The sequence below is a fragment of the Nannospalax galili genome, unplaced genomic scaffold, assembly GCF_000622305.1.
Source record: "Nannospalax galili isolate Female #2095 unplaced genomic scaffold, S.galili_v1.0 scaffold593, whole genome shotgun sequence".
In the NCBI taxonomy this organism is placed as follows: domain Eukaryota; kingdom Metazoa; phylum Chordata; class Mammalia; order Rodentia; family Spalacidae; genus Nannospalax; species Nannospalax galili.
In genome coordinates, this window is record NW_008332686.1 from 662,557 (window position 1) to 679,485 (window position 16,929).

The 16,929-nt window shown below is 35.8% G+C and overlaps 1 protein-coding gene across 1 annotated transcript; it reads right to left on the minus strand.

Moving 5' to 3' along the window:
- Positions 1-4,366: 4,366 nt before the first annotated feature.
- On the minus strand, positions 4,367-5,275 carry LOC103729603 (olfactory receptor 4C6-like). Its single transcript, XM_008827679.1, has one exon. The coding sequence runs from the start codon at positions 5,273-5,275 to the stop codon at positions 4,367-4,369; it is 909 nt and encodes a 302-aa protein (XP_008825901.1).
- Between the last annotated feature and the right edge of the window lie 11,654 nt (positions 5,276-16,929).

A 16,929-nucleotide genomic window follows, 5' to 3' on the forward strand; every position in this document is an offset into this window, starting at 1 on the left:
GATCATAGTGTCATGAGATTTTTATCCATAAGATTGCCTGTAATTCTAAAATGAGTTTATAAAAATCTGCTAACTGCAAACTTTTGCTTTTGTACTTGGTTGACCTATAAGAAGACTCTGTTACTTTAACTCAGGGTTGTTTTTCTCCTACTCCTGTAGGAAAGTACATTTGGCCTGATTACAATCATAAATAAATTTTTACTTTGCTGCACCTCTGTCTCTGAGACTGATTGGGTCCTGTCTTGAGACTGCAACAAAACCTATGTTTTAGTGATAAACAGCATTCCTCCAAAAGAAGAAACTATGCACCTCAACTACCCAACAAATTAGACATATCACCTACAAAATATCATTGTTTTTTGAATTGTGGATGCAATTAATAAGGCTTGAAGAACTTGTAGAACTTGACTAAATTGTTTTGTGGATATGAGATCGACTTTGTAGCAAAAGTAACTGAACTTTACTATTTCCTACAACTGTAAGAATTACACGTCCTTCTTTTCAGTACTTTCACGAATATGCAGGATATAACAGATAAGGGAATGTTTGGGGAACACTCATGACCCATCATGGTTATTTTCATTACTGTGACTATTGCAAATTCCTGCTGCATCAGTTTATGCCCTCTGTTAACAAACCCCTTACTACTCTCTTCATCCAGCACTTCCTGCCCACGACTCCCTTAATTACTGTCATCCTGGTCAGTTGTCACATGAACTTGTAGAGTTAGCCCCTTCCCAACAGCACAATAACCTCTTTTACACATTCATTAAAAAAAAAAATCATGCTGTTTTTCATCTCTTTATGAGGTTGAGAAGGATAACTAACTTTTTTTCTCTCCATCAAATTTCTAACAAAGTGATAAAAAAACAATAATCATTTAATTAAACATAATTCATTTTTTTCAAACTTAGTTTATTCAGATAATTGCACTGAGCCATGGAGGTGAAGTAAGACTCTTCCTCCAGGAAGGAAAGTGCCACTATAAAGCCTGGCTGTTGGTCCCCTAGCATCCTCCCTCAAATATCTCACTTGCCATCTTTTATCTTTACTGTTTTAGTTCATAAATATGATGTGACAAATCTCAAGAGCTGAACCATAACTGGTCTCAATTCAGAGTTGAAACATAGGGGTCAGATTTTTCTGTGTTCACTTTTAACAACTTGGAAAGAGACATTAAAGAAAATCAATTTATAAATGTGGCTCAAATTATCCTGAGAGAGCAGTTATACATACACAATGAGATTTACTGACACACAATATACAACTGTGAATGTGTTGAGTGAGTCAATTAGAGCAAGTACTTCAAATAGCATCTCAGATTAATAAGATATGTAATATACCTCCTCATGGCCTGGTGTCAGAAGGAGATCCTCTCTTACAGACTGAAGAGTTTTCTTTCTCCTTGGGGAATGTCTTTTGGTTGGGGTTGTGTCATATCTGGGACAGTAGCTGGAGGGAGCATTGTACCATATCAGGAGAGATGGCTGGAAGGTGGCAATTGTGGAAGTGTCTGGTCTCCAGAAAGTTGGCCAGAGGGTGCCAATCACATGAGAAGCTGGTCTCTGGCCACTTTTCTTTAATGCTTTATTTCTCTTTAATGGCTTACTATGTAAAATCAAAGACTGTATTCTTTCTTTTTCCAGAATAATTTGAATTCTAAAATATTTTCTATTTGAAATTATGTGTGTGTGTGTGGGTATGTGGGTGTGTACACTTAATATGTTTAATATGTGTGTGGGGGGGTGATAGTGGTTGTTTGAATGAGAATGTCCCCCATAGGTTCCAATAATTTGGACATTTTGTTTCCAGTTAGTGCCACTGTCAGTACCAAAAGTCAGACATGGACTCAAGTGTTGGCTCAGTGGTTAAGAGGACTGAATGCTCTTGCAGAGGACCCTGGTTCAATTCCCAGCAAAACCCACGTGGTAGCTAACAATCATCTCTAACTTAAGTTCCATGGGATCCAAAGCCCTCTTCTGGCTTCACTGGGAACTTCACAACACAGGTACATTTCCCCACTTTCCTGGAGTTTTTTCTGATTGAGTTTGCATGGGCTTTGTGCATGCTGACACCACTGCTGTAAGTTCTTATGAACAAGTAGTTTTGATTTGGTCAAAGAGGTTGAACACTTTTTTTTTTCAAAGTTGATCATTTGTATTTCTACTTTTGAGAACTTTATAGTCATTGGCTTGTTTATTGATTGGATAATTTGGTTTTTGGCATTGAACTTTTTCCTGTCTTCATATAACCTGGATATAAATGCCTTGTCATATGTGTAGTTAATAATGACACTATTCGATTCTGTAAGTTGTCTCTTCACTCTCCTAATTCTTTTGTTATATAGAATCTTCCTATTTCATGTAATTCTATTTGTCAATTCTCAAGATTCTTTCCTTTCTTATTATAGTCCTGCTCATGAACTCCTTGTCTATGCCTGTAGTTTTATGTGTTTTACCCATAATTTTCCATGAGTAGCTAAACATCTCAGGCCTTACATTATAGTTTTGCCCCAATTTATGTGATTTGTGAGCATGGTGACAGATACGGATCTAATTTCATTCTTTCACTGGGGAAATTTAATTTTCCCAGCACAATTTGCTTAAGAGGCTGTCTTTTGCCAATGTGTGTTTTTTTGACCCTTTTGCCAAGAATTATGTAGCTATATCTTGGTGATAATTTTTAGGTTTATTCCTTTGGTATTTTATCCTTTATTAAATTATTGTGAACAGAATTTCTACCTGATTTCTGTCTCAGTGAATTCATTATTATTATATAGAAAAGTTAGATTTTTTCCCTCTCTTTGAATTCTGCTAATTTGCTGAAGGTGTTTATCAGGTTTATAAATTTTATAATATAGTCATGAGTGTTTTTAAGTATATGGTCAAGTCATCCATAAATAGACATAATCTTACTTCTTCCTTCCCTGTTTGTATCCCTTTTATTTCTCCCATGTTTATTACTCTAGATGAGACTTTGGGGCACTGTGCTGAAGGAGGGGAGAAAGCATGTACCCTTGCTTCAATCCAGATTTTGAAAGAAATGTTCTCAGTTTTTTAACATTTAACACACTTTCAACTAGTTGTTTGACAAATATAGCCTTTATTATGTCATGGTATATTCATTCTATTCTTGGTTTCTTCAAGACTTTTAGCATGAAGGTATGTTGAATTTTGTATAAAACTTTTTGTGCAATGTCTGTGCAGATCATGCGATTTCTCTCATAAGTATATGTATCAAAATAAAGTTAATTGATGTGTACATATTGAACAAAAATTGCATTTCTCGAGTGAAACCAGGTTGGTCATAATGTACAATATTCTTAGTGCATTCTTGAAATAAATTTCAAAGAATTTTATTGAGAATAAATTTTGCATCTAATTGTGACTAGGAAAAATGGTTTATAATTTTGTTTCTAAAGCACTAGTCAAGATTTCAGTCCGATGTTCATTACAAAGTTTTACATAGCTCACAATATCACATTATCAAGGTCATTTTTTCATTATTTGAACTAAGGCAGGATGAAAAACAGATTCAATGGATCTGGATTGTCCATTCTAAAATATTGTTATTGGGAGGCAGAGAGCATTTTGTATTATTGTATTTCAAAGGCCAAATGAAAGCTATGTGGAAAGATTTTTGATGCTCAGCTTACAAAAATATCAAGGTCCACCTATCCAGTATCAGATCTCTAAGGACAACTGACTTCCCTCTCCAAGAAGCTATCAGTTGTCAATAACTCCTCACCTAAGGGTTGGGACTTCTTGTCCATCTCACCCCCTTCATGCTACTACTGTTAGTCTGCTAGTAGCATTAAATGAGCTAATACCTTATGTTATACACATATGTTAATGCATCTCTCCACTCTCACCAGAGATGCTTCTTCTTGCAGTAGATCACGGTAAATACAGACACCCACAATCAGTAATGCGCCCTAAATTGGACACCTATAACATACCCTCACCTCCCAAGACTCAAAGATCACTGGAGAAGATGGGGTAGAAATATTTAAGAACTAGATGTGATGGATGGCTACAAGAAAACACTGTTTCCCAGAGAGCAGGGCAGTTGCACATATGATATTAAAATTGCCACGGAACCCACAAGAACTACCCACGCTTAAGACAGGCAAAACTTTAAAAAATTAAAAAAAAACAATTTTTTTCTTTAAGCATTCCTAATAGCTAGTGCTGAGATAGATGTAGAAGAAAATATATTGGTGTGGAGTTCTAGGGACAGACTTTTTAATGTAGGAAACTGGTACCTCGATCTGTTTTAGAAGTTCCAAAGATACCCCTGGGAACTATATCTACTGTGGAATATTATTACTTCCTTGGCTGGTAAATCAGTTACCACCCAGTATCAACTACTTCATCCACACTTTCCTCAGGGCATTTTTCACCTCTGCATTCCTCAAGGTATAGATCAGAGGATTTAACATTGGTTCAACAACCATAGCAGATACAGCCATGGCCTTGTCTATGGGGTAAGTGACCACAGGCCTCATGTACAAGAAAATACACGGCACAAAGAACAACACAACCACTGTGAAGTGTGAGCTGCATGTGGAAAGGGCTTTGCGCCTCCCTTCAGCACTGCAAGACTTCAAGGAGAAGAGGATGACTACATAGGAAGCCATGAGAATCAGGAAAATAGTCACACACATCACCCCACTGTTGAGAATGACCAAGAAACCCAGAATACGTGTGTCCATGCAGGCCAATTTCAACAATGGAAACAAGTCACACATAAAGTGGTCAATGATGTTAGGTCCACAGAAGTGTAATTGATACATAAAGAGAAGCTGAATAGTTGCATGCGTGGATCCCCCCATGCAAGTTCCTCCCAGTAACACCCGACACATCCGAGGACTCATGATGATCATGTAGTGCAAGGGCTTACAGATGGCCACATATCGATCATAGGCCATCACAATGAGAAGGATGATCCCCATGCCACCCAGAAAATGGCCAACAAATAGCTGGGACATGCAGCCTTCTAGGGAGATGGCAGTGTTCTCAGAGAGAGAGTCCACAATCAACTTGGGTACAGTGATAGAAGAGTAGGAGATATCTATGAGCGACAGAGTCTTAAGGAAGAAGTACATGGGCGACCTCAGACTCTGGCTCCTGGCTATAGTTGCTACAATGAGAAGGTTTCCCAATATAGTTGCCACATAGAATACTAGAAACAGAACAGATAATATTTTCCTCAGCTCTGGATTCTTTGTGATTCCCAAAAGAATGAATTCAGTCACATTGTTTGGATTCCCCATTAATACGAACTGGTGATAGCATGGAGCTCTGCACTGGGGAAGCTGCAAAAGGACATTACATTATTGTTAATTAGTAACCACTGGATGTGCTGGACATTTTCCTAACTCTGTCTAATATCTTTTAATCTAGTGGTTTTTTATTTTGTATTTGTGTGTGTCTAGTGTTATAGAAGAAAGCCTCTCAAAAAATGTCTGACATCAGTTTCAAACCTACTGACCACAGAAAAATCTTACCTTTCATTCTTGCTGTTTGTCCTGGTTCCACCTGCTTGGATATTTTGGAAACTGTTTCATCATTTTATTTCATGTATATTCTTAGGAATATAATATAATTACCAAACTTTGGAACCGTGACCAATATTGGGTGAGAGCTAAAAGGTAAATGATAACCAGATTATCACAATCATTTATCTTTCCTTATATCATTCTCTTCAGTGCCTTTAACATTTTTTTCCACAAATAACAAACAAAAATCAAAGGAAACAAGAAAAAACAATACAAATATTAAAGTCCACATATATAATATATTCTCTTACTGTCTGCTTTTGGTACTTTGAAGCCATTTAGATCCTAAATTTCATTTATTATTATATGCATCCAAACACTTGGAAAATATTATACAAATTTCCTTGAACTTATAGAGTTTGCTAGTCGAAGAATCATGAGGCCGGTCATATTCCAAGGATTTGCCGTTTATCAATGAATATATGTTTTCCATGCAAAAATCACATTGTCTAATAGAATGAAATAGGAAAACATATTGATGATAGTTCATTAACTACATCTGTGTCTCACACAGTGCAACAACCTGCAATATATATTTTTCATTTTGAGATTAGAAAGTGAAGTTTAAGAGGTAAGGAAAGAATTTCACAGTATTCATTTTACATGGCTAGCAAGCCATATGTACAACTTGACTGCCATCATCTCTGCACATACATGTAAATCACTGAGATGGTATAAATATTGTATTCAAGGACATTTTAGGTCCACTGTTACCCCTCCCCAATTCATCTACCTGCTTCGATTTTTCTTTGTGAACTGATGTTCCCAAATGAAATAAAGGAGCCCAACAAAACAATAAATATATCATTGAAATAATCTTCATTTTACATTTATACATTCTATCAAGGTAGAAGATAGGGTACATTCATTATCACATTTATTTTGCATATCACATGAGTCAATTAAACAGGGTTAAATATGATATTTCATTGTTTAAAAGTCTCAAGAATAAAGCATATTAATAAAATAAATTGCTACTGGAGCCAAATGTTAGGATAAAGGAACTGTCACAATAAGTAGTGAACTTTCTCTTTGCTAGGGACATAAGTATACATTGCTTGTCATTGACTCTAATTTATTACAGACCTGTGCTTCAATATTCTATGCTTTCCTAAACAAAATGAACAGTTGCCTGAATATTCTTTGTAAATCTACAATATATACTAATCTGATAGCTCTCTGTCTCCAGATCCCAAACTTAAAAAATTTGAGCATCTCTTTTGAAATAGAGAAACCTCATTCTTGGAGATCAGAATAATTATTTTCATTCTTTAACTCTCCTACTCCTATGGTACATTACTATATTTCTCTCTGTCTCTCTCTCTCTGTGTGTCTCTCTCTCTGTGTCTCTCTCTCTGCCTCTCTCTCAATTGTTGTCATAAGCCTGTGGCAGGCTAGGGCTCAAGGCGGCCAGCTCCAAAATTCCTTGTTTAAAAACACAATATCTTGGGACCATTGCAGAAGAGGGGCCAGAAAGTTTGCAAGAGCTGGGTTTGATGCATGACCATGAGGAAAGAGGCCTTCAGGCCTCTGGGAATTTGCTTGGAAACTTTCAACAGTGGTGACAGCAAGCACAGGACTCATGCTGACTCAATCAGACAAAAACCCAGCATAGAACTGGGAAAATTGTCAGCAAGCTCCAAACCTAGCCAGGAACTATTGGCAAATGATTACTGTGGGGGGAGTCACTTTAAGGAAGTGACTCATGACAGACTAACTAGACTCCAATAGATGGACTTGCACAGAGGGACATCTGGGTACAAATACTGAACCAGATAGGACAACATATATGACAGACTACCTGAAATCTGGTTTGGGTGCTATGGGGGGGAAGAAAGGAGAGAGGGGGGTCTAAATTTGATTAATATGTATTATTTGAAATGCACAAAAACTCAATAAAAATATTGGAGAAAAACAATTAAAAATATTTTCTTTAAGTAATATTTCATGTAAACAATCTCAAGATTGAAATAGTTTAAAAATATGCACTAGGTAATAATGGTAAATAATATCCTATTCTTAACATCTGTGAATCCATCACTATTCTTTCTAAATTACTAATATTATACATACCTTCCACTTAATCTGACATTGAAAATCTCCCCCATAATAATCAATCTCCACCCTCTTCTTGTATTTCTCTCTGAGGTCAGTGTATCTCATCTCTTGTGTTATAGAATCACACAGCTAAGCACTTTGTGTAGTGGAGAAGTCTTTGGTCAGAGTGTATCAGACTTTTTCTCTGTCCCAGCCAGGCCACTTTCTGCCACCAGACATTAAATTCCACAAAACAAAGCTACAGAATATTAACCAAAGTCAATGTGTGTCAGTGGCTGACTAACAATATGGTATTAAATTCACATTTTCTCTTCTAATTTCTAGAAAAACTGTGAGATAGCTAGGCATGATGGTATGTACCTGTAATGCAAACTTTGTTGCGTCTAAGGCAGGAAGGTTGCAAGATTTAGGTCAGTTTGGTTTTTCAATTAGCATCAAGACTGATTGGGGCATATAGTAAGTCCTTATCTTAAAACAAATAAACAAACAAAAGAATCAAGAAAGAAAAGATCAGAACTTTGAGGGCTATCTATTATTTCAGAATTTCAGACGCAAGAAATAAACTTGGAGAGCCATTGAGATTCACCCTATCTTTCTGGAGCATATGTCATCAAGTTCATAGCAGTTCCATGACTTTTACAGTCTTCAATTTGCCTAACATGACACATGATATCTTGTACATGGTTGTGAATATAAAGGCGATAATATGCAAGAGAATTGTTTGTAGCTTATCACTCAATTACTCGGCATGATCAATTTTCATTATTGCCAGCTTTTCAATTTCCTGTTGCCTCTGCCTCAGCTCTCTGTTAAGAAATCCATTGCTCCTTCATCTTTCCCTACTTCCTTCATGACTGTCATCCTGGACATTTGACACAATCACCTGTATAGAGTATATATTAAATTTTTTCATTTATATTCTCTATTTAATTCATGCTTCCTTATCTATTCATGAGAATACTAGGAATTTTTAATTTGTTACAGTTCCATCAAATTTTGAATACTGTTTTTATATACACTAATTAATTAACTTCATTCTATAAAACTCAATTCATTCAAAGAAAAATGGCATTGAATCATCAGCCCCTGAAAGACTAGTGCCACCCCTTTCTTAACAAATCAAAGCACCATCATAGAGCCTGGCTGTTGGTCCCCTGGCATCCTGGCTCAAAAATCCCACTTACCATCTTTCATCATTGTTCATACACATGGCATGGTCAAACTCAAGGTCTGAAACATACCTTAGTCTCTCATTTCGCTGTTGAACTGCTTTCAGCACATCCTCCAGCACATCCTCCATATATGAAATTTTAGAAACTTGCCAAGAAACATTAAAAAACATATAACTACAGATTTTCTATAATTCGGGGATGGTCATCATAAGATGTTAACTGTACACTTCAATAAAAGAAACAGCCTGAAATACTGAAACATTGAAAATACAAATACATAGAGGGTACTAGGAATGCTAGTATTGACTCTGTTTTGGAGGATTAATTATTGCAATCATTTCAAATAGTATGTATTTTTAAGAGTAACATGCTTATTCCCAAATAATTTAGAGCCAATTCAGTTTCATCTGCATGTCCCTCTGTGATCTTAAAAAGCCTGATGATTCCAGTAGGTAAAAAGCAGACTGTGCAGGCAACTTGCTTAAGTTAAGGTGACCTAAGATCCAGAAGGAAAATGCTCATGTGTCTTCTGGAAAAGAATAAAAACTGGGACTAGATAAGCCAGTCATCCAAGAGAAAGTTATATTGGTGGGAACAGTTTCTAACTAAATAAAAAAAGAGTAAAGACAGATGATCCATGTATGTCCAAGGACTTTAGTAGGAAAAAGCCTCTTGGCACAATAAAGAGTTAATTGCCCTCTACATAGGAACAGTTCTCCAAAACGGAGCCAGTAGATCTTTGCAACATAATTCATGGCATAGTGCCTACCTTTTGGCTATATTTTGATCACTGTTCATAAGGAGCTTCATATTTACAAACCCCATTTACATATTGTCCCTTGGGTAAATGAGGCTACAGTGTCATTTGCAAATGGCTCAGGTTTTCAAGGCATGTGTGCTTGCATCACTCCAGTTGCATCCCTTTGTGGGCACATTTCTACTGACTGAGGATCTAATCACTTTACCAGTAAATTTCCACCCACTCCTGTGACGATCATTATTTCTCATGAACAGGGCTATACTGGGTAAGGCCAAGATGATGCTTTAAAAGGAAAAAAAGAGAAACAACAAACAAACAATAAAGCAAAGCACAAATATTGGTAACCTCATCAAACTCCAAAACTAAACTACCTAAAAATACACACTTAAAAAGGGAATAGTAATTATCTTTGCCAGCTAGCCAGTTCCCAGAGCTGAGATTATCTTTCATCTCCTCTGTCGGTCCCTTAATTTTTTTAAAGGCTATCATTGAAATCGTGTAATAGCTAATTATGGAAAACCTGCTGCTATTAAGACTGTTTCCACATGTTTCTTGGCTAGCAAACAATTAGATCTAAGTTATTTCTCTATATATAGTATTTGATACTCTGAAACCTTGTCAAATTAGAAATTTTGGAGTAATAACTTTGCTTCTCTCATACAGTTCCAACAGTAAAAAGAGTACCCTATATTTAGAACAGGCCTCACGTATTATAACCGAGTCGTTAATATATTCAAATGGAAAGTTTCTTGAGAGGGAAGTATCTAGTTTTAGCAATTTTGATGCCCATAGGTGAGAGGCTAACCTCTGCCTTTGGGTATTCTGTGTTCTTCCCTTGCCATTAACCATAGGGTAGAGGAATGTTTTTCAAACTTTTTGTAATCATTATCACCTGATTCTCACACTGACTGAGAAGAGTTTCTGATGATTTTTCCTTCAATCACATTGTCGCTGTAATACTACAACATGCTACTACATAAACAGAGATAATGTGGGTGTCTGTGCTTTAAACACAGAACCCATAAGATGTACTGAGTTTTTAAGATGCTATTTTTAGAAACATAGTAGAGATATCATGTCCACTCTGAATAAGTACATCAGGTCATGTATTTTTCTATACTTCAAATGACTGAAGAGAAAATTCAGGCTTAAAATTCCTTTTATTTTGTCTGTATTCATTGTATACAGTAATGGGCTTGATAAGAACATTTTCATATGAGTATATAATGTTCCAAGACCACGTTCCTCCTGTACTCTTTTTTTATATATTTTTATTGAATTTTTGTGTGTTTGATATACAACATATTAATTGCCTTTATACCCCCTTCCTGATCGGCAACCTTCCATAGCCCCCCACTGAATTTCATGCTTTATGTCATTCATGTTAAGGCCTATGGAGTCAACTAAGTGTTCCCCAGTTGTCCTTCAGTTCAAGATCATCCCCTGGGGCCACTCTCTTAAGTAGCCACTCTTCCCCACCCAGAAGTAATCAGCTACCCAAGAGTTCTTCAGATAAGATTGCGGCCTGCTGTCCATTTCTACAGTTCTGGGTTTGTTTCTGCTTGAGATTCCATGGGTCTTGTGCATGCTGACACAATTGCTGTAAGTTCATATGAGCAAGGTCCCAGGAGCCAGCAAGATTTCATTTCTGTGTGTTCATGCACCTCCTCCACTAGCTCTTACAATCTTTCTTCCCCACTGAACCCTGGGTGGGTGAAGTATAGTATAGGATGTCTGTCCAAGGATCCACACTCTGCAGACACTTAATCTCTACATTGGTCATTTGTGGCCTTCTGTGTTCATCGTCCTCTGTTACATGAGGGAGCTTAGTTGATGAGAGTTGAGAGATATATTATTCTCTCTACTCCTTGTTCCACTATGTTCTGTGAGCCTTAAGTGCAGAGGATTTATTTTAGATTGTCAGTTAAGGTTGGGCATTTCACAGACACGTCATCCTTGTGTGTGAACAGTTCTGGAACTCTGTAATAGTTTCTGTGTGTTTCAAAGGAAGCTTGTTTGATGAGTGGTGAGTGGCATTCTTGTCTGTGAATATAAGGATCCATATTTTGCACATAGCAGAAATTAAATTTGTCCACAGATGTGTCAGCTGCCAGAATAAAAGTTCTTAAAGATTTAAAAGTTATTAAATGCAAAGTTTTATAAGTATGGTAGCTTACTAAGGTGAAAAAAACATTCTTTGGTCAACTTGCTGGTAGCTTCCTGTTTTCTTTCAATTCATCTCAGAAGTCATTTTGTACAGAAGATTTTATAGAGGATTCTAGGTTCATGGATCTAAGTATAAATCATAAAACTTTAAAAATGATTCTTTTATGGATAGATGTGCTTTTTTGTTTTTTGGAAAAAATATTTTTATTATTTTTTTAAATTTTCTGTGTATGCATTTTATTTAAAAATTATTTATTTAATAACCACATACTTAGAAAAAGCATATCATTACATCAGCATTGACATATTCAATAACAATTTTCTGAGTTAGGCTGCATCTCTTACAAAATTGGCTGTACAATATTAGGTTTACAGTTGACTTATTACAGTTATACAATACTGTACTCAGTATAAACCCTATAAGTCATAAAATTAAATGAGGTTTTAACCTTTAGAAAAGAACTGCATTTCATTATTAAAATACAGAGTTTCATGCAGAAAACTTCATTTTTAATGCAATTTACATTAAGATGTTTGCACATGCCTTTCCAATCTCTATATATCAGATTATTACTAGTCACAGTCCATTACTTTCTGAGCTCCTTGGTATTTGAGCATGGATAAAAAGTCATCAGTAGATTTCAATGATATTTTTTCACATCTACTAATTATTAAGGAGAAACTTTTTATGCTTTGAAGAATTATTTTTTTACTCATTATACTTTTTTAATTTTTAATAACTACATGATTAAAAGCTTTTCACTACAGCTTTAAAATATTCAGTAACACACTCCAGAACAACAGTGCATCTCTTTCACAATTGGGTTCAAGTTCCTAGGTTCACAGTTGAATAAATATAGTTATATATTATTGAACTCAGTATAAACCCTGTAAGACATAAAACTGCATGAGTTTTTAACCTTTAAAAAAGTTATCCATTTCATTTTAGAATATATTGTTCCTTGCAGAGAGACTCATTGTTGTTGCTACTAACACTGAGATGTTGGTGCATGCATCTCTAATCTGTATGTATTTGATTATTACTAGTCATAATCAGTTGCACTTGGGTCCTTGGCACCTGTGTATGCCTATAAAGTCATCAGGTAAATTTCAAAGGTAATTTTTAGTCACTTTTTAACATGATGTAAATTTTTATGCTTCCTCCTCAAATACAATACATTTTTAAAAATTTGTTGATTTTTTTTGGTGTGTGTGTGTATCACACAGACCATCCCAAACCATCTCATTTGACTATACACCCACTTCCCAGATAGCACCCTCCCATAGCCTCCCTCCCCCTGCTAGAGCCCTTATACTCTGATATCCCTGCTACCGTCTGCTGTGTTGCTGGTAGACCCAGCCATTCCCCACTACTTGCCCTTCTGTTGAATCTAGTCAGCCTATCTAGAGATCTTTGTTTTAGGAGGGTCATCTGTTCCTCTTCTAGCAGCAATCAGTTGTCAATATTTCTTTGGATAAGATTAGGATCTGCTGTTCATTTTCCAAGTTCTATGCTGGGTTACTATCTGGGAATCCCCTCTGGCCACCATGGCCAACAACTCAAAAGAAGGTATCGCCTGTCTGGCATTGTTGCTTGTTATGTCACTTTTAGCTATGCATATGAACGTTTAAGAAATTATACTGGCCCCTTTAATCTTTGGTTATACTTTCCTTTTGGGTGTTTAAAGCCATAGAGTTGGTCCACATAAACCAATTTATTTTTACTCTTAAGGTCATTTGAGGATCTGTTCCTCAGGGGTCACATGGGCTTGGGAGGTATTACTGTTCTAATTTCTTTTTGCGTTATGGGTCTGTTTAAGATGTTAATCTCTTCTTGGTTTAGTTTTGGTGGTTCCCATGATTTTAGATATCAGTTATTACTTTTAGGTTTTCAAATTTAGTAGCATATAGGTTTTTAAAGTATTCCCTTATAATGTTTTGTGTCTTTCTGGTGTCTGTTGTGATGTTTCCCATTTCATCTCTGATTTTGTTGATTTGAAGGTGCTCTTTCTATCTTTTTGTTAACTGGGCTAGCGGTCTGTCATTCTTGTTTATCTTTTCAAAGGACCAGCTATTGGAATTGTTGATTCTTTGTATTGTTTTGTCTGCTGGGTTTGGGTTTTGTTTGCTCTTGCTTTTCAAATGTGTTGAGTTGCAATGTTAAGTCATTTACTTGTGTTCTTTCTGATTTTTTGATGCAGGCACTTAGAGCTATAAACTTCCCTCTAAGGACCACTTTCGGCATGTCCCAGAGGTTTTGTTGTGTTGTATTGTCCTTTTCATTTAGTTCCAGGAATAATTTTATTTCTTTCTTAATTTCTCTTTTGACCCATTCATCATACAGGAGTATGTTGTTTAATCTCCATGTGTTCATGCGGTGAATAGGGCTTCTTTGGGTGTTGATTGTGAGCTTTATTGTATTTTGGTCTGATAGAATCATGGAATTATTTCAATCTTTTGGTGGTTTTTTGAGGTTTATTTTGTGCCCCAGTATATGGTCGATTTTGGAGAAGGTTTCATGGGGCTGCGAAGAAAGTATGTCCTTCGGTGCTTGGGTGGAATACTCGGTAGATGTCTGTTAAGTCCATTTAATATATGGTATTGTTTAATTCACGTGTCTCTCTGTTAACTCTCTGCCCTGTTGACCAATCTAATGGAGACAGTGGGATATTGAAGTCCCCTAGTATTAATGAGTTGAGATTAATTTGGGCCTTAAAGTCCTGTAGTACTGTTTTTATGAAGTTGGGTGCACCAGAGTTTGGTCACTATATGTTCATGATTGTAATATCTTCTTGATTCATTGTTCCTTTGATCAAAATGAAGTGTCCCTCTTTGTCTCTTCTGATTAGTTTTAGTTTAAAGTCTATTTTGTCCGATATTAGAATTGCTACGCCTGATTTTTTCTTAGTGCCATTTGCCTGTATATTTTTTCCATTCTTTCACTTTGATATAGTGTCTGTTTTGAAAGTGATATGAGTTTCTTGCAGACAACAAAAAGATGGGTTTTGTTTCTTAATCCATTCACCTAGTCTGTGTCTTTTGACTGGGGAGTTCATTCCAGGATAGTTGTTCTTTTGAAAACACCTGCATTCAATTGCCACCAATGATTTTAATGTACTCATGGTACCATTTATGGTATATGTAATCAAAAGACATTTTAAGTAACAAACCATAATAAAATCCTATTCTGAGAATATTCCATATAATAAAAGGAGCAACACCTAAGAAATTGTGTCAACAGACAGCTGCTGGGAGAGATAGAGATAGTCCATTTAGAGTGTGGGACTTTTGATAGGTTAAATGGGATCCAGTGGAGGGATACACACTGAAGGACATTAAGAGTTACAAATTAGATTTGCCTCATCACACACACACAGACACACAGATACACACATACACACAGACACATACACACAGACACACAGACACAGACACACACACACACACACACATATATATATATATATGAGGGTATATTAATTGGGTGGGGAGGTGGGGGATACCATGAAATTATATTGTATGAAAATCACAAAAATTAAATTAAAATAGTTGATAATTTAATGTATAAATTATCCTTTACGAATCAAGAGAGAAGTAGACTATGGGCTGAAAAGATGGCTCAGGAGGTAAAAATGCTTACCATGAGGCATGAAGAACTGAGTTTGATCACGTGAATCCTTATTAAAATGGAAAAGACAACCTACATAATAATATTGTCTTCTGAAAATTGTCCTCTGAATTGTTTACTCTCATGTACATCATACGTGCACATTAATAATATATTTTCAAAAACCAGAGTGAAATAGAATAAAAAGACGAACATTAGGTATATGTATATACAAGCACATACACTTTCAACATTATGCATGTTTGCATTACTTAAACTTCATATAAGAAATATGTGCTTGTCGTACAAGTCAGAAAGAGCAAATAGGACGTGATATACAAATTTTATGCAACAGAGAGAGGCTCAATATGTGTTCTAAGATGAACTATGTAAAAAGTGATTTGCTAAATGAGTTTGATATCCTGAAATATTTTACACATCCAAATCAATAAAAATTATTTTTTAAAAAAAGACCAAAAAAAATTGTGGAAGGAAAAAAAGCACCAGAGGCTATTGAGTGAGAGCATTATTCAGGCTCAAGGCTGATGGGCTTGTTCTGTGGTTTTGTTTATTTTCAGATTTCATTTTTCCTGTAAAATAATTATATAATTTTTCAGTTGAATAAGGTTGCTGTGACCAAACACTTAAACTCAATGTTTTTTATACAGGTTTAAAATTATTAGTTTTAGGATCACCAATATTTTTTACTCAGTAGAATAAGAAACCCAATATACATTTAAAATTACATATGTTAATCATGTATCAAAGGATTCTAATCCAGTGTCTTATGCTTAAACTCTACTCATACCACTTTTGGTGTCAGTAGGTGGTATGATTTTCAGTAAAAACTGTTTATGTACAGAAATCATTCAATTCTGAAATTAGAAAAGAATGAATTTTGAGTAGTTACAAAATGAGTGGTTCTGACTTATGCAATTCTATTCACTTTGAAACATTTAAATTGTCATTAAATTTTGATTTGGAAAATATTAATAAGATCGCTAATTCGCTTTACTTTGTTATGGCTATTGATCTTCTCTGAAGTACATTTTCATTCTTATATGAATTAGGAATATTCTTAACCATATATGCCCTTAAAACATATTGTAAGAGTCGGTTGAGAGGCCTAAGGAAGAGCCCAAAGTAGTGGCACACACCTTTCATTCCAGCACTGCGGTGGCAGAGGCAGATCGAGCTCTGTGAAATGGAGGCCAACCTGCTTTACATTATGAGTTCCAGGCCACTAGGGGTTACAAATAGCTGTCTAAAAACAAACAATAAAAGATGTCTAAGGAATAATATAAGATATAGCAATTTCATCTTGTCCCTGGGTCCCTGATCAACCACAGTACAAAAATATTAAATAGAAAATTCATGTTCTAGTTTGTTTCTCTGTTGCTGTGACAAAATACTCTTGCAAATACCAACTTGTGGAGGAAAGTGTTTATTTGGCTTACATCTCATGGGACACAGTTCATCACTGAAAGAGACCAAAGTAGGAACTCAGGGCAGGAAACTGGAGGAAGGAGCTGGAGCACAGGCTATGGAGGAACACTGTTTAATGCTTTACTCCCTTAGCCCATGTTCACTCTGCTTTCTTACACAA

Excerpts from the sequence above, each read along its gene's own strand:
- LOC103729603 (XM_008827679.1), bottom strand. The coding sequence starts at position 5,275 with ATGGGGAATCCAAACAATGTGACTGAATTCATTCTTTTGGGAATCACA.